This window comes from Hirundo rustica, chromosome 17 (assembly GCF_015227805.2).
Source record: "Hirundo rustica isolate bHirRus1 chromosome 17, bHirRus1.pri.v3, whole genome shotgun sequence".
NCBI classification, from domain to species: domain Eukaryota; kingdom Metazoa; phylum Chordata; class Aves; order Passeriformes; family Hirundinidae; genus Hirundo; species Hirundo rustica.
The window spans coordinates 12,822,971-12,843,324 of NC_053466.1; the positions used below are offsets into that span (position 1 = coordinate 12,822,971).

The 20,354-nt window shown below is 56.9% G+C and overlaps 1 protein-coding gene across 4 annotated transcripts in view; it reads left to right on the forward strand.

The window, feature by feature from the left end:
- Window positions 1-20,354, forward strand: part of OSBP2 (oxysterol binding protein 2) — a 97,642-nt gene that overhangs the window by 53,047 nt on the left and 24,241 nt on the right. For all 4 annotated transcript variants that reach the window (XR_005703380.2, XM_040080887.2, XM_040080888.2 and 1 more), the window contains one exon: window positions 15,048-15,298. Coding sequence is in view for 3 of the 4 variants with exons in the window: in XM_040080887.2 (XP_039936821.1) it covers window positions 15,048-15,298 (251 nt within the window). In the remaining variant the exon portion in view is untranslated. The remainder of the gene's footprint in view (window positions 1-15,047; window positions 15,299-20,354) is intronic.

Consider the following 20,354-nt stretch of genomic DNA (forward strand, 5'->3'; position numbering starts at 1 on the left):
GGGTGGCAGCAGGAGCAGGGCAGTGCCTGTCCCCTGTGCTGGGGCAGCTCTGGGACCCTCCTGACAAGAGAGCCCTGGAGGGGCTGGAGCGTGTCCAGGGAAGGGAACGGAGCTGGGAAGGGAATGGAGCCCCAGGAGAGGCTGAGGGAGCTGGGAAAGGGCTGAGCCTGGAGAAAAGGAGGCTCAGGGGGAACCTTGTGTCTCTGCACAGCTCCTGACAGGAGGGGACAGCCGGGGGGGTCGGGCTCTGCTCCCAGGGAACAGGGACAGGAGCAGAGGGAACGGCCTCAGCCTGGGCCAAGGTGGACGTTCAGAAAATTCCTTCATGGAGAGGGCAGTCAGGCATTGGCAGGGGCTGCCCGGGAAGGTTTGGAGTGCCCATCCCTGGAGGTGTCCAGGGAAGGCCTGGATGTGGCACTCAGTGCTCTGGGCTGGTGACAAGGTGAGCATCGGGCACAGCTTGGACTTTATGGGCTTGGAGGCTTTCCCTGCCTGTGGGTCCTGAGGGAGCAGGGCTGAAATCCAAAGGCAGCAGGGATGTAAGTTGGATTCCTTTTTGGGGCTGCTGCTGCCCTGCTGCCGTCCTGGCCGAGCCTGAGGCTCTCAGCAGAGCAGGGGGCTGGGCCGGGTCCTGCCCGTGTCTGCCGTGCCTTTGGCGTGTCCTGACCTTTGGGAGTCGGAGGATGGTGGATAACTGACACCCCTGGATCTTCTTACCCCGGGTAAGCCGAGCCCTGGCAGCTCAGGAGGGGTTCAGTGCCCATCAGGACGTGTCTCCATCTCCGTGTCCGCCCTGCAGCTCAGCCTGGATGCTTCTCCAAAGCCTGGGATGAGCTGAGCTTGGGGCCTGCAGGGATGTGCTGAGCCCTGATCCCGAGGCAAGGGACACGATAGCTGCTGGATTTGGGAGAAGGGAGGCTCAGGGGCCCTCTCTGAGCTGCTCTGGGTGGCACAGCAGCAGTTTGGGTTGGGCTGCCCGTGTCCCAGCACACCATCGCTGCTGTTGTCCTGGTGCTGCTGCGTTTTGCTGTTCCCGTGTGATCCTGCACGGCCGTGGGTGTGACAGCGACAGGGCCATCACTGCCCCATCCCTTCCCTGCCTCCCTCTCCCCGTGCTCCCCGTCCCTGGGAGCGAGGGCCCTTGTCATCCCCTCCTTGTTCACAGGGTTAGTGAGCAAGGAGAGCTGACAGGAGTGTAGGAGTGTCCTTTGCACATCCCCCACGGCTTTTCCGTGAGCATCCTGGGGCAGGACGTGTGTTCCCTGCTGATGGGAGACTTCCAGAAGAGAAAGAACATGAAAGGATCCTGGGCCAGATTCACTGTGGTGAACTGTTACCCTGGTTTTTCTGAGTTTTTTAAAGCCTTTTGAATTTTCATTAAAATGGAGTCAGATCTTTTTAGTTACTGTACAATATTAAAAGCAGTTCTACCTTTTTCCCACAGATGTAACATAAACAAATCCTTTGTTTTTCATTCTCTGTCCTTTGTTTGCATATTTCTAACCTGAAAACAATTGTAACTGGCGGCTGGTCTGGCCAGTTGGCTTGAGAAGTGAAAACTTTAAAAGCCAATCTTCTGCTAGACCCACAAATGTGTAAAAAGGAAGAAATAAAACAAAGAGGCTCTCTCTCTCCGCCTGGATTCAGCCTTGAGCCGGATCAGAGAAGGACCTCTGCCCTGAGAAACCTCTCTCCCCGTGTGCCTGCTTTGTGTGTCTCGGTGACAGTGAACCCCTGGGAGTGGTCCTGTGTACACCAAGGATCACGTTATCCTCAGGGATGGGAGCTCCTGGGGAGGTCTCCATGTCCATCAGCTTCCCAGGTTTGGATGTCAGGGGGAGAGGCCAGCCCATCTGGGAGCTCCCCTCCTCGCCCTGCTGACACTGGAGATGGAGCTGGGGCTGGAAAATGTTTAAGCATCATAAAAAATGGATGATCAGTGATGCAGGAGGAGACATCCAAGCCCTGCGATGGTTTCGGTAGCAGTGTGCCAGGGTTTGCTGTCCGTGGAAGAACGGGGTGTCACCCCCCAGCTGTGGCAGCGCTCACTTCTGTGAGTTTCTGCTCTGAAAAAAACTCATTTCCTCCAAAATATTTGAATTTTAGTTTTTTCTGCCCTTTTCTGGGGTTCTTCCTGGCTAAGGAAGCTGCTTGTGGCTGGCCCAGTGTCCTGCTCCTGCCTGTCACCCCTTCAGGGACTCGGGGACTTGTTGTCCCCAAGCTCATGGTGCCACCAGACTGTGGCAGCTGCTCCCTTTCTGTGTGGGGGAGTGTTGCAAATCCGTAGTAATCACTGGATACTGAAGGATTCAGTGACTGAACGAACAGGAACAAGTAATTAACAAGTTTTGTACATTTTCTGACGTGCTTTGGACAAGAGCAAGTGACTGAATTATTTATTTTGCCACTTGTGTCCATGGGCTAAGCATTCCCCTGGAGATTGTCCTGGAGCTGCAGGCAGGGCAAGTCCTCCCTGCTGGGATGTCTTGGATCAGGTGTGGGCTGTGAATTGAGAGGGCACAGAGAAATGAGAGCAGGGGTGGTCTGGTGAAGGGCGAATGGGAGATGTTCCAGCTGGATGTGGATCTTTCAGAGGCTCAGAAAGGACACGGAGGTCTGTGCCTCTGTCCTGCTGATACGCATCTACCCAGGGAGGAGAAATGCTTTCACAGGCAGCTTAGGGAGGGGCTGGTGGAGAGGGTAACTGGATATCCAGGCTGACTGCAGGATTTTGGAATGATGGGGCCTCCTCCAAGGTCACCATAGCTCCCAGAGTCACGGAATGGATTGGGTAGGAAGGGACCTTAAATCCCATCCAGTGCCACCCCTGCCATGGCAGGGACACCTCCCACTGTCCCAGGCTGCTCCAAGCCCCAGTGTCCAACCTGGCCTTGGGCACTGCCAGGGATCCAGGGGCAGCCACAGCTGCTCTGGGCACCCTGTGCCAGGCCCTGCCCACCCTGCCAGGGAACAATTCCTGCCCAATCTCCCATCCAGCCCTGCCCTCTGGCAGTGGAAGCCATTCCCTGTGTCCTGTCCCTCCAGCCCTTGTCCCCAGCCCCTCTCCAGCTCTCCTGGAGCCCCTTTGGGCCCCAGGAGGAAATGAGGAGCTGCAGGTGATGCTGCAGGCACTGAGGCTCTGTGCTTGCCTCCTGCCAGTGGGGCCAGTCCCAGCTTTTCCCGCAGGGATTCCTGGCAGTGAAGCATTTCCAGCTGTGACAAGAGGCAGTCGCTGTCCCAGCCCCAGCTCTGCACCCGAACTGCTCCTGGAGTTCAGCTCTTTGTGTGTCGCTGCTGTTCCGAGCTGGAGAATGAAAAAGTTTCTATTTTTATCGAGCCATTATTTTAAACTTTTTTGATTTCCTTTGCCGGCAATGAGCTGTGCTGCTGAGCCCCCAATTATCTGCTAATGAGCCGTTATTTCCCTGTAATCACACCTTCCCCTCGTGTTTTTGCTCACTGCTATTCACAAGTGCCCGCGAGGGACAGGAGGGACATTTGGGACATTTGGCCGTGTCCAGCAGGACTGACTGGGACTCTCCAGTGCTCCCACAAAAGCATCAGCTGGGTTCATTTTGTCTCCTCTCGTGTTCCCTGCCAGCTCAGCCTCTCAGTCTCTGAGATTCCTGTTCAGATTTCAGGGCCGATCCATATTTTCCTGTAGGGCTTCCCAACTTCTTATCCTGTTGGAAATAGGGAACAGAATATTGTAGTCAAAAGGCAGAGCAAAAAAACAACCACCAATCCTCCACCTCCTCCAAAAGCCAGCAGAGTGGCACCTTGCAAAGCTCTCTTGGCTCCTCCTGAGAAGAGTTTTGGAAAGATTGTGGAGAAATCCAAGGAAAAGACTTGTGGAAACAGCGCTGATGCCTGCCTGTGTTTCAGCCCACATACATACATATGTGTGTGTGTGTGTATATATATATATATATATGTATATGTATTTATAGAATCACAGAATAGTTTTTAGGTTGGAAAAGCCCCCTGAGAGCATCGAGTCCAACTGTTCCCCAGCACAGCCAAGGCCACCACTGCCCCCTGTCCCCAAGTGCCACATCCACATGGCTGTGAAATCCCTCCAGGGATGGGGATCCAGCAGTGCCCTGGGCAGCTGTGCCAGGGCTGCACAAACCTTTCCATGCAGAAATGTTCCCAGTCTCCACCCTGAGCCTCCCCTGGCCCAGCCTGGGGCCGTTCCCTCTCGTCCTGTCCCTGTTCCCTGGGAGCAGAGCCCAACCCCCCCGGCTGTCCCCTCCTGTCAGGGAGCTGTGCAGAGACACAAGGTTCCCCCTGAGCCTCCTTTTCTCCAGGCTCAGCCCTTTCCCAGCTCCCTCAGCCTCTCCTGGGGCTCCATTCCCTTCGCAGCTCCATTCCCTTCCCTGGACACGCTCCAGCCCCTGCAGGTGTGTCCTGCACGGAGGGGCACAGGGACACTGCTCCCCCTGCTCAGGGCTCCGTGTGTCACAGCTGCCCCTCCGTAGCTGTTCTGTTTTCCAGCTTTGCTTCCCGAGTATCTCGAGTTGTTCCTTGTGGATTGTCAAAATGTCTCCAGCTGCCTTCTCCCACTTCTGCTCAACCCTGTCCTTCAGTCACTGTCCCTTTGGGATGTGTTTCCCAGCCCCAGTGCCATCAGGGCTGTCCTTTCCTGGGACACTCGGGAGTGCAGGATCCCAAACCGGCCATGGGCTGGTGGGGACTTGTTGGAGTCCAGGGCATTCCTTTGGCTGCCCTGGAGGGTCAGGGACCTGGGCAGGGGGGTCTGGGACCCCAGCCCAGAGCTCAGAGAGACTCTGGATTTGATTTCAGTCCATAGAAAAAACTTCCTACACTGAGAGAAGGTTTACAGGCCACAAGAATGTGAAAAAATAGTAGTTTAGCTTATCACAGGGTGAGAAAATAGTAATTTTAAGTTCCTAGCATTGAAGTGAATGGGGACAAGATGGAGAATCTGGGGCGTTGTCTCCTTCTTTTCCTCCTTCTCCTTCCCTCACTTCATTTCTGCAGTGACATGGCACAAAGTAGTTAGTGAGGATTGGGTCAGAGTAAAGATGACCTTTTTAGTAATAGTGATAGACATTGGTAAGAAATAGTAAACAAGAAATACGTAGTAATTAGTATAAAAGATAAGGACAGCCCAGCTCGGGGGGAGACGTGAGGAATCCATGCAGCTGCAAGCATCTTGTTGGACTCCGAGAAAATTGTAAGATAAAAAACAATAAACGAAATATGCAGCACTGAAACATCTAAACCTGAGAACTCCGTCTCTTCCTTCGGCTCAGCTCGAAGCTGTGCAGGGGAGCAAAAGACCCTGAAACCACCTCAATGTTGGGGAAAGCCCCCGACAACTGGCGTCCCTGGGTGGGCTCGAACCCGACAGGGACTTTACAGAAATCACCTCATGTCTCAAATTTGCCTTCTCTCTTCCTATAACCCTGAACTCATCTACTCTTTTAGCTTACTTTTAAAAGTTCCATGGGAATTTGTATGGATTTAGAAGGAGCGGTGGCCAGTGGCTCCCATGGCTGCCTGTTGGGTTGGTCTCTCCGTGGCTGCCACGTCTTGGATTGATCACATCCTGCGTTTCGTCTCCATTTCTTCAGTGTGTCCATCCTACTTGTAGTTTAAACCCTGCCTTTTGGTGTGTTTTAAACTCAATCTGTCTGACTCTGTAGCCTGAATTTCAACTTCCTGGAGTTGTTCAGGTGTTTGGGTGTTGGGAAAATCCCGTTTGTGCCGGGAGGTGCATGACTGCAGTCCAGACAAAGCCTGTGCTGCTCAGGATTATTGACCAGGAACATCATCATTTTGTAATTGCAGCAATAAAATGTTCAATAGCCAGGCTGGGAATGCTGCAGTGATGGGAATGGAGATGCTTTGTGCTTTCCCACTCCCAGTTTTTGTATCCTGCTTATTATCATAGAATCATGGAAAGGTTTGGGCTGGATGGGCTTAAAAGCCCATCTCATCCCACCCCTGCCATGGCAGGGACACCCCCCACTGTCCCAGGCTGCTCCCAGCCCCAGTGTCCAGCCTGGCCTTGGGCACTGCCAGGGATCCAGGGGCAGCCACAGCTGCTCTGGGCACCCTGTGCCAGGCCCTGCCCACCCTGCCAGGGAACAATTCCTGCCCAATCTCCCATCCAGCCCTGCCCTCTGGCACTGGAAGCCATTCCCTGTGTCCTGTCCCTCCAGCCCTTGTCCCAGTCCCTCTGCAGCTCTCCTGGAGCCCCTTTAGGCCCTGCCAGGGGCTCTGAGCTCTCCCTGGAGCCTTCTCCTCTCCAGGTGATCTCTGGGTTTGGTCTGTTGAGCCCCATATCAGATGAGCCCTCCCCACCTACTGCCACTGCCTGTGGCTTCAGGATATGTCACAGCCTGTCACGAGCAGCCAATTTTCCCTATTTTTAGGCTCCCATTTGCCTGAGCAGCTTTCCCTTTGCATTAGCAGGGAGAAGCCAGGGCCCTGCCAGGTTGGTGGTAATTGCTGAGCGAACACCCGGATTTGGAATGATTTATGAATGATTATTTTCCGTACTATTTTGATGATTAATTCTCAGCGTAATTCTTTCTAACCACCAAAATTCCGCCCGTTCCTGCAGCTGCAGCTGCTATAAACCTCATCCATCTCCCTGGCAGCCGGGGCCAGGCTATTAAATATAGATCCCTGCTCCATTTAATATTCATAGCGATTAAAAGTGATGAAAGCAGCTGTGTCTGCCAGAGCCAGGGTGGAAATTGCTCTGCTGCAGGAATGACGGGTGAGCAGCGTATCCCTGAGATCCGGATAATTCCGCACAGGAAGGGCTGCTGATTCTGAATCATACCCTTGCTTGGTCTTGGGATAAACGGGGAATCTGGAAAGGAGGTGGGATTGATTCCTGTGGGTTTACTGGGAGGAGAAAGAGCTTGGAGTTTTGCCTGGGATGGCTGCAGGATTTGCTGCTGGCTGATCCTCATGGACGTCCTCCTCTCTTGTCTGTGGGCGGAGAAAAGGCTTTTCCCAGTCAGTGGGATACTTCTCATACTTTTAGATCCAAAACTCCCTGCCAAGTGTTGGAAAAGGCAGGAGAAAGTGCACAAGAGGTGGAGCTGGGAGTGGAGGCGCAGTCCATGCTGTGCTGGTGGTCGGACCATCCGGGCACCTGACCATCCGGGCACCTGCAGGCAGCTTGTTCCAGGGACTGGGAACAGCCAGGGTTGGGACTCCGATGCTTCCAAGCTCAGCTTCTCCTGGCAGATGTGCAGGTGCTGCTGCCGATAGGGAAATCAGCTGCTGAGGTGCCCCATTGTCACTGCTGTGGTCTCTGGTGGCTTTGGGCCATCCCAGGAATGCTGTTTGAGCTAAAGTCACCAGCATTCCTTCTGTCCCATCAGAGCTTTCCCTGTGGACAGCACTCAGGGATCTCTGCTCTGACTCGACTTCACTCCTGCACTATTGATCCCGCACTTCCAACCCCTCCATCTGCTCATTCCAGCTGCCTCCAGGAGAAGGCCAGGTTTAATTCCCACCACGGGGCCAGTCCTGCCTTTGGGAGGATCCATGGGGTGGTAGGAAAGCAGCTCAGGCGTGCAGGAGGACTGGGGACAGATTCAAGGTGATGTAGGAAGGACGAGGACTGTTGCTGAAAATGAGGATACTTGGCAAGGGAGAGTTTTCCACTCAGAGGGAGAAGGAAGGTGAGGGATGGAGAGTGAGGAGAGCTGTGCTGGACTTGGAGAGGAAGATCAGGAGGCATGAACTGCCTGCCCCAGCCGTGGTGGGGGGCTGAGGAGCTGTGGTGCTTGGGGCTGGAGACATCACAGCCAGGCTCTGGATGCAGTTTGGGAATTTTGGAATAAAGGGTCTAATGCTGAACCCTTCAATCCCTTCTCCTCCTCCTGGTTTATCCCTGAAAAGGCTCTTCCCAGCTCTGCTCGTCCATGGGCAGCACTGGAGCAGCCCAGCTGTGAGCAGCAGCTCCCCAGGATTGCTCCCTGATGGTTTTGGGGTGGGAGCTCGGCGTGGCAGTGCCTCCCGTGGGATCCCTGTCCCTGGGGCCCCATGGACTGCGCTGCAGAGCCCCAGTGTGACCCCAGAGCAGGGGGATGCTCTGGTGCTCTGCCTCCAGCCAGCAGCTTTCCCACCAGCTCTGGAGAAATTGCAGGCAATGGCAAACATTTGCCTGAGGGAAGATTTCAAGATGGAAACCGGGGGTGGAGAGGGAGCTCTGCCTCGGTGCCTCTGGCAGGGTGCTGCTCCAGGCACGGAGGTTTGCCTTCTCTGGGCTGAGAAACAAGCCCGAGGAGGCTTATGGCCGATGGCTGCCGATCCATTTTCCATAGATTAAATTGCATCACGGCTCCAAAAATAATCTCCCCAGCTTATGGTGAGGCTGCCTGTTCCTATAGCAACCCTGCCTGCCTGTGCCCTACAAACCAGAGCTGGTCCCGAGTCCAGACAGGGCACGAGGGGCACGGCTTGGGGAGCACTTGGGTTTGGGGCTGGAGGGGTCAAACACGAGCCTGGAGTGTTCCTGGAGAGGGGATTTATGAGAAGCTGCTGTGGTTTGTGTCTCTGGGATTTGAGGCTGTGCTTGCAGAGTTCCCGAGTGCATCGTGAGGAGAGCGGGAAGCAGCAGCTGCATTTGTGGAGCCTTCCCGGAGCGAGGGGGGAAGGAGGAGGAGGAGGAGGAGGAGGTGGGTGTTATGTGGGTTACTGCAGTGCCTGGGGCCAGCCCTGCTGTGCCACACTTGTGTTGTGGCACGGGGGAGAGGGATGGGGTTGGAGTGGGGTGATGGCCGCTCACGCTCTGCTCCACCCCGGGGTCCTGGAGGTGCTGGCACCGAGCCCAGCACAAGGCCAGGGCAAAGCTCGGCTGCAGGATGGAGAGGGGAGTGAATTCAGATCATGGATCCTGCCACTGGTGAGCACAGGGAAATCTCCAGAGCACACTGGGAATGCTGGAATCCTTAGGAGGATGCTGTGCAGGCTGGGCTGCCTCATCCACAGCACAGGAGCCAGAGGAACCTGGCAATTTGTTGTCAAATATTTCCTGCCAGCCTTTCATGTTTGTTTTCTTGAGGAGCTTTTGTTCCCTGGGGAAGAGCGACAGGAACTCCTGCTGAATGTCTGCCTTTCATTCCGAGCACGAGGAGGAGCGGGGTGAGCCGGGGTGAAGCTCCTGAGCTAGGGATGTGCTGCTCCCCGAGGGGATCCAGGGCCACCTGCATCCCAGCATGGGACGGGGAGCCCCCCTGCCCCCCTGAGGGTTTGCTGCTCTAGGAGGATCTTTATTCCATGGAGAGCAGATGGCAGGGCTGGAGCAGGAGGGATGAGGGTCGGGTGGGAGCGCCGCTGCTGTCCTGCATGGAAAGGGGGGATCCCTCACTGAGCCCTCCCCTCTGCAGGGACAGGGAAACCATGGATTAAAGCACTCCTTGTGTCCTGGGAGGATCTCCCTGCGTGGAGGAGCAGGGAGACCTTCCTGGCTCCTGCAGAGCCTCCTGCAGGCTTTTTGCTGGTCCCAGTCCACTTTGGCCCTGCCCAGCTGGGGGTTGAGGTTTGGTGGGATTTGGGAGCTGAGGATCCAAAAGGACCAAACTGGGGAAAAGGACCGAGGGCAGCGTCCAGAGACAAGGAGCACAGAGCGTTGGAATAGAATCCCAGAATCATTAAGGTTGGAAGAGTTTTCTGAGAGCATCGAGTCCAACTGTTCCCCAGCACTGCCAAGGCCACCACTGCCCCCTGTCCCCAAGTGCCACAACCACAGGGCTGTGAAATCCCTCCAGGGATGGGGATCCAGCAGTGCCCTGGGCAGCTGTGCCAGGGCTGGACAAACCTTTCCATGCAGAAATGTTCCCAATCTCCACCCTGAGCCTCCCCTGGCCCAGGCTGAGGCCGTTCCCTCTGCTCCTGTCCCTGTTCCCTGGGAGCAGAGCCCGACCCCCCCGGCTGTCCCCTCCTGTCAGGAGCTGTGCAGAGACACAAGGTTCCCCCTGAGCCTCCTTTTCTCCAGGCTCAGCCCTTTCCCAGCTCCCTCAGCCTCTCCTGGGGCTCCATTCCCTTCCCAGCTCCGTTCCCTTCCCTGGACACGCTCCAGCCCCTGAGCATCCTCCCCTCCAGGCAGTCCTCGCTGCCCCTGTTCCAGTTCTTCCTCGTTCCCTGTGTGTTTCAAATCCCCGTCAAAGCCAGCACTGAAACTCCTTCTGGGCTGTGCTGGGAAGTGTTTCTGTTGAGTTCTGCTGGATGTCCCTCACCATCACCCTGTGGGAATTGTGTTTCCCCTCTCCCCCTCTTCCCTCTCCTAAGTCCTCCCAAGTATTTAGGAACCTGTGCTTTTGCAGCTTCCAGGAGGTTCTGTGGCATTTGGGAACCCCCCATTGGGGTTGAAGTCCCAGTGCTGTGGTCTTGCTGGGCCTGCTGCACTTTGACTTCTGCAAATGCCCTGTGGTCCATCCTTGAATGAGGAGCCCTGGATAAACTCTCTCTGTGGGTATTTCCTGACCTTCAGGGTGTTTTCCCAGCCTTAGCAAAGCCAAATCATTTTTTTTCCCGTCTGAGCTGATACAAAAGCTGGAATAAGAGCAGGATCCTCAAAGCTGTGGTGTTTGGCTGGGCTCCAAGCAAAGACCTCCAGGCAGAGGCTTGCTGCTCTTCCACCTTTCTGGATGAGTGAATCCTTCATCCTCAGCAACAGGATAAATATTTCTGCAGCTCTCTGCTCCAGCCCTTGACGATAATCTTCAGCTGTAACCACAGGAATCGGTGTGTCATGCGCAGAGGTTGGTCAGAGGTTGGACGTGATGGTCTTGGAGGTCTTTTCCAGCCTAAATGATGCTGTGATTCACAGCAGCTTCCCTGAGACCGGCCCTGGTGGGGAAGGAGGGGATGGCAGAGCCCAGAGCCATGTCCTGGGCTGTGTGGCAGCATTCCCGTGGCACCCTGTCCTGCTGGTGCCAACAGCAGCAGGAGAGCTGCTGGGGATGCGCTGGTGGGAGCAGGGCTCCTCCGCTGCGACCTGCGGCTGCGGCTCCAAAGCTGCGGCAGCTCTGAGCGGCTGCTGCTTGCTGCAGGAAACACAGGGATTCATGTTCCTGTGCATCTGGGCTTTGGTCAGCTTTCCCAGGAGCTCCCAGGAGAAAGATGGAAGCACCTTCAGAGCCAGTGTCAGCGCTCCACCTTGGGAATGGCTCTGAGGGGGGTTGGGTGCTCTGTGTGATCATTTCTGCTTTCAACTACTCTGATTTATTGGACTGTAGCTGTGACATTGGATTTCCTTCTTCCCATGCTTTGGTTTAATTGCAACAAATTATGTTGCTAGTGATATTTTTATATATATATAATATAAATTTAATTGGTTCCTGCTCTAGTGGAAGGTGTCCCTGCCCATGTCAAGAGGATGGAAGGAGGTGAGCTTTAAGATCCCAAACCAGTCCATGAATCTCTGATTGCTGTTGCCCAGGCAGGGGGGGGAAGGTGGGATCCTGCTGCCCACCCTGCCAGCATTCCAGCATCCCACAGCAGCAGCTTTGGGACAGCAGGAGCTGGTGAGGGATGCTCAGCTCAGCCAGCTCAGCTGGACTGAACAGCCTCACTGGGCTGACCCAGGTTCCTCCCCATTTTCCTGGGCTTTGAGGCGTTTATATAATTCTGCACAGTGATAAAAAAATTGGGCCGTGCTGAGTTCCTGCCTCAAGCTGAGCACTCGGGCAGGGGTTGTTCCCACAGCCTCAGTCAATGGGCAGGAAATAATGTCCTGGCAAGGGGCAGAGCCCGTCCCTGTCCATGCTCTGCCATCCCTGTGCTGGCACTGCCCAGGCTCCCCAGGGAATGGGCACGGCCCCGAGGCTGCCAGAGCTCCAGGAGCCTTTGGACAGCGCTGCCAGGGATGCCCAGGGTGGGGTTGCTGGGGGGTCCCTGTGGGTCATTCCCAACTCAGGGCATCCTGTGATTCTATGAAAAATCCCCAGGCTGTGATCTGGGATTGCACCTGGGCAAGGTGATCCAGGCTTTGCTCTGGAAATCCCAGGGCACTGACAGCCCACGGGAGCCAGGGCTTTGGGGCAGCATTTTGTGTAAGGCAGGATGGGGAGAAAATTAAAGGGAGGGATTTGGGGGCTAAATGCTCCCTGGGGATGGGCAGAGAGGCACTTTCTCTTGCTTGGCACAATTTTTGCAGCACTTGTAAGCAGACAAAATTGTCTTTGTGAGTTATTTTTGATGTTTTCAAACAGAAAATTGGGAAATTCGGATTGTCCCCTGGAGTCCCTCAGAGGTGGGGTTTGCCATGTTCAGGCTCTTGTTGGCAATGTCAGCTGAGCCAGCGGGTTGGCTTCTGCTCCTGGGAGCTTTATAAAACACGGGACTTTATTATAAATTGGCTGTTAAAATCCAGCCTCGTTAGTGATCAGATCCCAGAGGTGTGGGGAAGAGGTTCTGCTGTTGGAGCAGCTGGCACAGCCTACAGAGGCTGCTGGGATGCTGATGGGAAGAGCAATTTCTCACCTGGAGAGAGAGATGGTGAAGGAGGCCACAGACTGCCCTGGGGGGAAGCCCCAGGGACACAGCTCTGAGCAGCAGGAGCAGCCTGGTGTCCCTCTCCCAGTCAGTGTCCGGGGTATGGAACGCTCTGTCCTTGGAAGCACCGGCTCAGGACACGTGCACAGACAATATCCGAGCCCAGAAAATGTGCCCACACTGCTGGAGAGCCTTTGTGTGCCCCAGCGTGGAAGGCACCCTGGGAATACTTGGGATACTTGTATCAGAAAATGGACTTGGAGGAGGTTTTGGTTATTTTCTGGACTGGTAGAAGAAGTGGCTTCAATTTTCTTGCCAGGTCTTTTGGAGTTGGCCTGTGGGGTTGATGCCTTGAGAGGCTGCCTAGAGCAGAGGCTAGACAGTGTTAAAGGAATAAAGTAGGTATTTATTAAAAAGGCCTTCAAAGAATACACCTTGGGCAGTGCAGGAGCCCAGCTGTGGCTACACCCGAGATGGACGGGGCTCCTTTTATAAGTTTTGGTCCATTTCCATATTGGGGTTAATTGTCCGATTACACTTCAGGTTGTGCAGTCCCATCCTCCCAGATTGCTCTCCTCAATTCGCTGTTGTTTGCACTTTTTGGGCCCGAAGCTGCAGCGGTGTCCTTGGTTCTGGGGCTGGAAAAGGATTGTTTTGTCTGACTGAGCTGAGAGGAGGACTGGCTAACACTCTATCTGAAGTTCAGAGTTATATACTAATGCAGTACAGAATCTGGAAAATAAGAAAGCTAAAGCAAGGCATTGGTGTGAGCCTGTGCCACCTCTGTGCACCTCCTGCCTGTTCCTATTCCCCTTCCCCTACAGCTGCTCCAGAGACTTCCCTGATTCTGGGGGTGTTTTCAAACCTGTGTTCCCGTCCCCTGTCCAGGCTCAGCAGCTCCCAAGCACCTCAGCTGGCAGCTCACCTTCCTTGGGAAGCTCTCAGCTGGTTTCCCCTGGGTGCTCTGGTTGTCCTTGGGGGCCGCTTCCTCTCCTGGCTCCAGGAGCTGCTGCTTGTGTTCGTCAGCTGGGTTGCAGTGCTGACGTTGGGAGATGCTGTCCTGGTGCTTCACGAGCCCCTTGGGGTTTGCTCTGTGCCCTGTTCCCCTTGGATCTTCTCCCGTTGTTCCTGGGCTGTGGAGGATCGGCGCTGTCCCTCCGCTGTGCCTCCTGTCCCATCACATCCACTCTGGGGAGGTTCACCACGAGTCCTGGTGTGACGCTGTGCCGTGCTGGGCTGCTGCTGCCGCTCTGTGCTGCTGATCCTGTCACACTTACCTAGATCCTTGCCTTTGCATCACGGTAATTGCCTTTGCATCACAGCTCTTCCTCTGGTTTCCTTACTGTGGATTCAGTCTGAGCAGTGCCTGAGCACGTCTCCCAGAACCTCCAGCATTTCCAGAGCTCCTGTCATTGAGCCAGGAATAGCAGCCAAACACCCACCTGCCAGGGAACCACGGGTTTCCTTCTTTCCTCGCAGCCCCGAGAGGGAGAGCGCTGCTCCCCCGTTTCACCAGAGCCATCCCTGAGCTCCGTGCCTGGGTTGTTTGGAGAATGTTCTCCCTCCCCCAGTCCCCAGGACTTGGCAGAGAAGCTGCAGCGGGGTTTTGCTGGTGCCCATCCCTCTGAAATCCAGACACAGAGGATTGAGGGAGGGGGTAGAGAGAGGAGCAGCTCCCTGCTCTGCTGCCTCAGTGGGTTTTGGGAGCACCTGGAAAGCCTTCAGCTAAACTTCGGAGCATAAGGATGGGGCACAGCCCCTGCCCAGGACCTGCTTCTCTCTCTTTGTATTTGCTTTGGGTGCTGGTGCCTCTTGGGGCCGATCACCTCCTTCCTGGGGGAGCAGTGGGCTGATCAGAAATGCTCTTACCCCCGCTGAGTGGATCTGGGTTAGTTTCCTGCTTTTAAGCGTTCTGGAGCTGCAGGAGTTTTTTGCTGTAGCTGAAGTGATCGTGGAGTTTTCTGCCCTCTGAAGACATGGTGGCGGTTTTGGGTGAAGTGTCGCTTTCCTTGGTGTCTCTGTGACCTTTCTCTCAGGTGACACAGTTCACCCTGCTCCCAGCAGAGCTGGCAGAGCCCCCAGTGCAGGGTGGATCGACCCCGGTGAGCCTGGGAAGGGCGGGTTCTGTGTGTGGCACCCCAGTCCTGACGCAGATCTCGGGGACGGCCACAGGAGCGGCTGCTTGGGGCTCTGGGTGCCACCCCCACCACGCTGTGCTCGGGGCTCTGGGTGCCACCCCCACCACGCTGTGCTTGGGGCTCTGGGTGCCACCCCCACCACGCTGTGCTCGGGGCTCTGGGTGCCACCCCCACCACGCTGTGCTTGGGGCTCTGGGTGCCACCGCCACCACGCTGTGCTCGGGGCTCTGGGTGCCACCCCCACCACGCTGTGCTCGGGGCTCTGGGTGCCACCCCCACCACGCTGTGCTCGGGGGGCCACGGTGGCCACGACCCCAGCCCCGCTGGCGGGTGGTGGGAGGTCCCTGTTCCCTGCTCCCTGCTCCCTGCCCGGGGGTAACCATGGAAACGCTCTTCTCTCCATCCCTCCCCGTGCAGATGACTCGGGTGACGAGGAGCCCGCCTCGCAGTCAGACAAGAGCGAGCTGCACGGCCCCCTGAAGACCCTGTCGAGTAAGCTGGAGGACCTGAGCACCTGCAACGAGCTGATCGCCAAGCACGGCGCGGCCCTGCAGCGCTCGCTCAGCGAGCTGGAGAGCCTGCGCCTGCCGGCCGACAGCGGCGAGAAGATCAAGGCGGTGAACGAGCGCGCCACGCTCTTCCGCATCACCTCCAATGCTATGATCAATGTGAGTGCTGCTCCTCCTCCTCCTCCTCCTCCTCCCCTTCCTCCTCCTTGCCGCTGCCCTCCCTGTTTGCTCCCCGTGGCTTGGCTCGTGTCACCGCGGGGCTCGGCGTCGCGGCCGGGCCGGGGGAAGTTGGGAAGATGCAGCGGGGAAGAGGGCGCTGAGACACAGGTCTGCCACGTCCTCACAGCCTGCTCCGCGGGATAGGTCGCTTTTGTCCAGCTGGGAAATGCGGATGCTGGGAACGCTGAGGGGCTTCCTCCTGCTCCGTGAAGGGAATTCTACCTGGAGCAGCGCTTCAGAGCCTACTGCCCGCTGCAGGTTGAGACCTCACTGCTTCCGTGAGGCTGCTGGTGTTCCCCAGGGCTGCGGGATTTAACCCCTCAGGGTCTCGTCCCAGCCGGGTTGTCGGAGGTCAGGGAGTGCTTTCCGGTTGGTGTTTGGAGACAGCTCGTGTTTGGAGCGTGGCTCTGCCTCCATCGCAGTGAGACAGCCCTTTCTGGGGAGCCTGGTTTATCCCGGGGAGCTCTGAAGAGAGAGCAAAATTGAATAAAATATTTAAAGAAGATTTGAAAAAAAAAAACAACCAATGCCAAAGCTTCACTGGGCTGGAATAATGTATGAAGGCAGAGCTGAGGGAATCGTGAATGGAGCAGTGCTGTCGCTGTGCTGTCCCAGCCCTGAGCAGAAGGAGGTTGGGTGCTGTTTGATGTGGGCTTTAAAAAACCAGCAATAATTCCCAGCAGGAGCTGGAGGGTACTCAGAGCCCCACGGTCTCAGCATCCTCCCCATTCCCACTCCTGGGATTCTCTAGCCACTGGGGAAAGGGCTTCCTGAGTCTCTCTTTTGTGTTTCTGAGCAGTTTGGGGATGCTTGTGCAGCGCTGTCCCCACGGAGAGTTTGCCCAAGTTTTGGGAATGGGGTTGGCAGCGTGGTGGGAGGTGCCAGCAGACCCTTGGTGCTGCCCAGGTTTGCTGTCAGGAGGTGGAACAGCACTGGGATGTGGGCAGGGAATTGCCAGGGAGAGGATTCTCCAGCAGCCTTTGGGAAGGGATGAGCAGAGCAGTATTTGCTGTGTCCAGCCCAGAGAGGAGGAGGAGGAGGTTGTGGCGTTTGCAACGTGATAAAAGCTTGTGCAAGGCTGTCTGGAGGGTGGGAAATTCCACAAAAACCGTTGTGGCCGGGATAGACGGGCAGGAACGTGGCTTGTCCAAAATCCCCAGCAGGTAAGAGGGGCGGGGGGTGGCAGGGCACGTTCTCACGTGGATGCTGTGGGTCTGTTTCCTGTGGTACCTTGGCTCTGGATGGGCATCCTGAGGAGATGGGATGGGAAAGGCTGTGCCCAGGGAAGGGGCAGGACTGGAAGGAGCAGGGTGGGAGATGCCCAAGGGAAAGGCTGTGCCCTGGGAAGGGGCAGACTGGAAGGAGCAGGGTGGGAGATGCCCAAGGGAAAGGCTGTGCCCTGGGAAGGGGCAGACTGGAAGGAGCAGGGTGGGAGATGCCCGAGGGAAAGGCTGTGCCCAGGGAAGGGGCAGGACTGGAAGGAGCAGGGTGGGAGATGCCCGAGGGAAAGGCTGTGCCCAGGGAAGGGGCAGGACTGGAAGGAGCAGGGTGGGAGCAGCTGCGGGAGGTTGTGGCTCTCCCAGATCCCTGCTGAGCCGGTTGTTTTGGGAGGAGGTGACGGAGCTGTGGACAGGGACGCTTTGAGGGGCTTGGTTGGAAAGGCAGGAGAGGGACAAGCAGTGAGGGAGGGGACCAGCCTGATGCCCCTGTCACAGGGACTGGTGGCTCCCAGCCACACTGTCACCTTTTCCTGCATGGATCCCTTTCTCTGCCTTGATTTCCCCTTTTAGATGGGCTGATGCCTTCTGGAGCTGCCAGGAGCCTCTCGTGGCGGGATGGGGGAGCTCTGTGCAGTGCAAACATCCCAAAATCTTCTGTTTAGAACAGGGAACATTGCTCCAGGGAAGCACGTGGAGCTCCCTGGTAAAAATACACCGTGCTCGTGCCCACCTCCATCCCTGAGCACGTATCCCATGGCAGCACAGGGTGCTTTTGCCAGGCCAGGAGCTCCTTGCAGGAGAAATTAAAGTGTCCTTGCTCGCCAGGCTTTTCCCGGACAGATCCCAGCTCCGTGTCCAGGCTCTGCCCTGGCTGCAGCACCAAACCTCATGGATCTGCTCTGTGGAAGTGGATATGGATCTGTGAGGTTTGGTGCTGGGGCTGTGAGCAGGAGGGATGGGTGCTCTGGGGAGGGGTGGATGCGCCAGGGAAGGATTGAGTGTTCCAGGGAAGAAGGGATGAGTGCTCCAGGGAAGGGAGGAGTGCTAGGGAAAGAAAGGATGGGTGCTGTAGGGAAGGGACAGGTTCTAATGGGAAGAAGGGATGGTTGCTCTGGGTAAGGGCTGGATGCTCCAGGGGAGGAATGAGTGCTCCAGAGAAGGAATGGGTGCTCCAGGGAAGGGAAAGGTGCTCCTGGGAGGAAGGGCTGGGAGCTCTGGGGCTGGCTCGTGCAGTTCCTGTGCAGCTGCCTCTGATCCGATTATGTAAATGGCCCCGGAGCCGCGGGGAGCGCAGCAAGCACGGGAAACAAATAAACAGAGATGGAAACGCAAGGGCTGTGCTGCGAAGGTGACCTTCCCTCTGTGCCCCGGGTGCTCCTCTCCAGGGGTTGGGAGCATCACCTGGATGGGTGGCGCCGGGAGTGACCAGGGGAGGTTTGGGCAGAGGCGGAGCGGGATGTGCTGGGCTGTTTGTGTTACAGGTGAGGATTTCAGCTGTGCTGGATTTCAGACTGGCTCTTGCAGGGCTCAGACTGAAGCCCGGAGCTCTGTGAGCCTCCTGTTGGCTCTGCTCCCTGTTGGAATCTCACCAGGCAGAGTCCAGGCTCGCTGGGATCTGGAGGAGCCCGGTGTCAGCAGGGCTGGGCAGCAGACACGGGAAGCCAAGGCACAATCTGCCACGGGGGAGGAGTGGGACGTGTGTAAAAATAAGAAGCAACAAATTACCGGGATGAGAGGCCCAGAGGATCCGGAGCAGTGCGCTGAGTTGTGTAGACTCATCCAAGAGTGGGGAGAGCTCCGTCTCATCGCTCAGCAGGAGACAGCAGGCAGGAGGGATGTGTGGATGCACTGAGGAAGCCGGTTTGGGCGTCGGGAAGAGCTCACAGGGCTGTGGGTGGTGATGGAAATAGGTTTTTAATGGGAATGGGGAGGCTACGGCGGAGCTTAGTGCTTCCTCAAGGAACAGCAGGGTTTGGGCTTGCCTGTGTCATTCCTGGGTTAGTTTGTGTTTTCCCTTGAGGTTTTGGAGGAGCAGGGGTGCAGGAAGGCTCTGCCAGGCCGGTGCAGCCCAGATAAGGAGGGATGAGAGGAGCAGGGTGCGGTGCTGGATGGGAGATGCTGCTCCATCGGGATTTGGTGAGAAGGGACCACCTCCAGCAGGCAGTCCCAGGAGCAAAGGACTCACCTGCCCCTGAGCCTGTCCTGCAGGGATGCCAGCACCTGCTTTGGGGCAGGCTGATTTCCCTGCCAGCTTTTCCCTTCCGATGGGAATGAACCTGCCTGGAGCAGCAGCACCTGAGGCATCAGCACAGGGCACCCTCCATCCTTCAGGCCTGCCAGGAGGGCTCCCAAGGGTGTGACACACAGAGCTGGAGCCAGAGTGGGGTGGGCAACAGCATGTGCTGCCTCTCCTCCAGGCAAGGGCCCCCAGGCTGTCAGATTAAGCCCCTCCAGGACATCCAGCAGCATCCCAGAGGCTGCATCCTCCAGTCCCAGCAGGATTTCTCCCTGTGGATCCCTCCAGGGCTGTGCTGTGGCTCAGCAGCACTTTTGGGCTGCCCTGTGCCATGTGCCAGTGGCTCAAGGAACCTCTGGCCTGTCCCTGCAGCCACATTGGGCTCCTGGGGACTCTGAGTGGCATCTCCCTGGTGGAGTTGGTTTATTTGGAGCCCTGTGGGTGCCTGTGCCAGAGTGAGCTATCTGGGCACAAGATGTGCTTCTCCAGAGCTGCTCCTCTGCCTCCAGCTTCCCTGTGGAGCACCGAGCTCCCTGTCCCATGGGAATGCTGCTGTGAGTGATCCATACTCCCCACACTGTTTCCATGTCAACTCAGATGATGCTGAGCACCTGCTCTGAGCAGCCTGAGGTTGCCCAGCACAGCCTCCAGCCCGGGGTGTGAGTTCTGGTTTATCCCGTGGTAGATACGGTGGATACACCCTGTGAGTGTGTCTGTGACTCCTTGGGAAACTGCTCAAGGCTGGGAGCAGCAGAGTCCCTGGCATCAGCTCCCTGGCGTGGCTGTGCTGGTGCTGTTGGTCCATACCTCGGCGTGTCCCCGTGCTGAGCTCCTTCCTGGTGTGTGTGGACGTACGGTCTGTCCCTTGGGATGCCCAAAGGGACACGGCACAGGCAGGGTGATGGAACTGACGTCCTCCATCAGGCAGCAGGGAGGGACCAGCAGCCTGCTGGGCTGCTCCCGGTTCACCCCAGTACAGCCAGGGGGCTGGAGGAGCTCTCCCCGGGCATTCAGGGGTTAATTCCAGCACTGCCGTGAGAAAACTCCATCTTTCACCCCTGGATTGGTGTCCTCGGGGCAGGGATTCCCCCTGTGACCCCAGGCAGCTGCTGTGCTGCCCAAAACCCCGGGGCCAGGGCGATGGCGCAGGAGCTCTCGCTGGTGTGTGGCACAGGCTGTGTTAATTATCCGTGCTGCGCTAACGACGCGCACTAATCAGCGCCTCGCAAACCGTGTCACCGACCCAGAAAAGCCCCGGCAGCGGGATTAAATCCCAAACCCAGCCCTAATCCCCCTCGGAGGAGAGGGCTGCAGCGAGGGCTCCGGCTGTCCTGCGTTGCCGCTGTGGAGGCGCTGCGCTGCCCAGGCAGTGACTGGTGGGTGCTTGGCTCGTACAGGGGGAGGTGGGAGGGTGACAGTGGCACCCTGGGGTCTGTCCCTGCCTGGGTGGGGCTGGGGGAGCGGAAATGGGGAGATGGGGAGATGATGTGCGGATGTGGAGCTTGGCCCCTGCTCTCGGAGCTGTTGCGCCTTTCCCGGT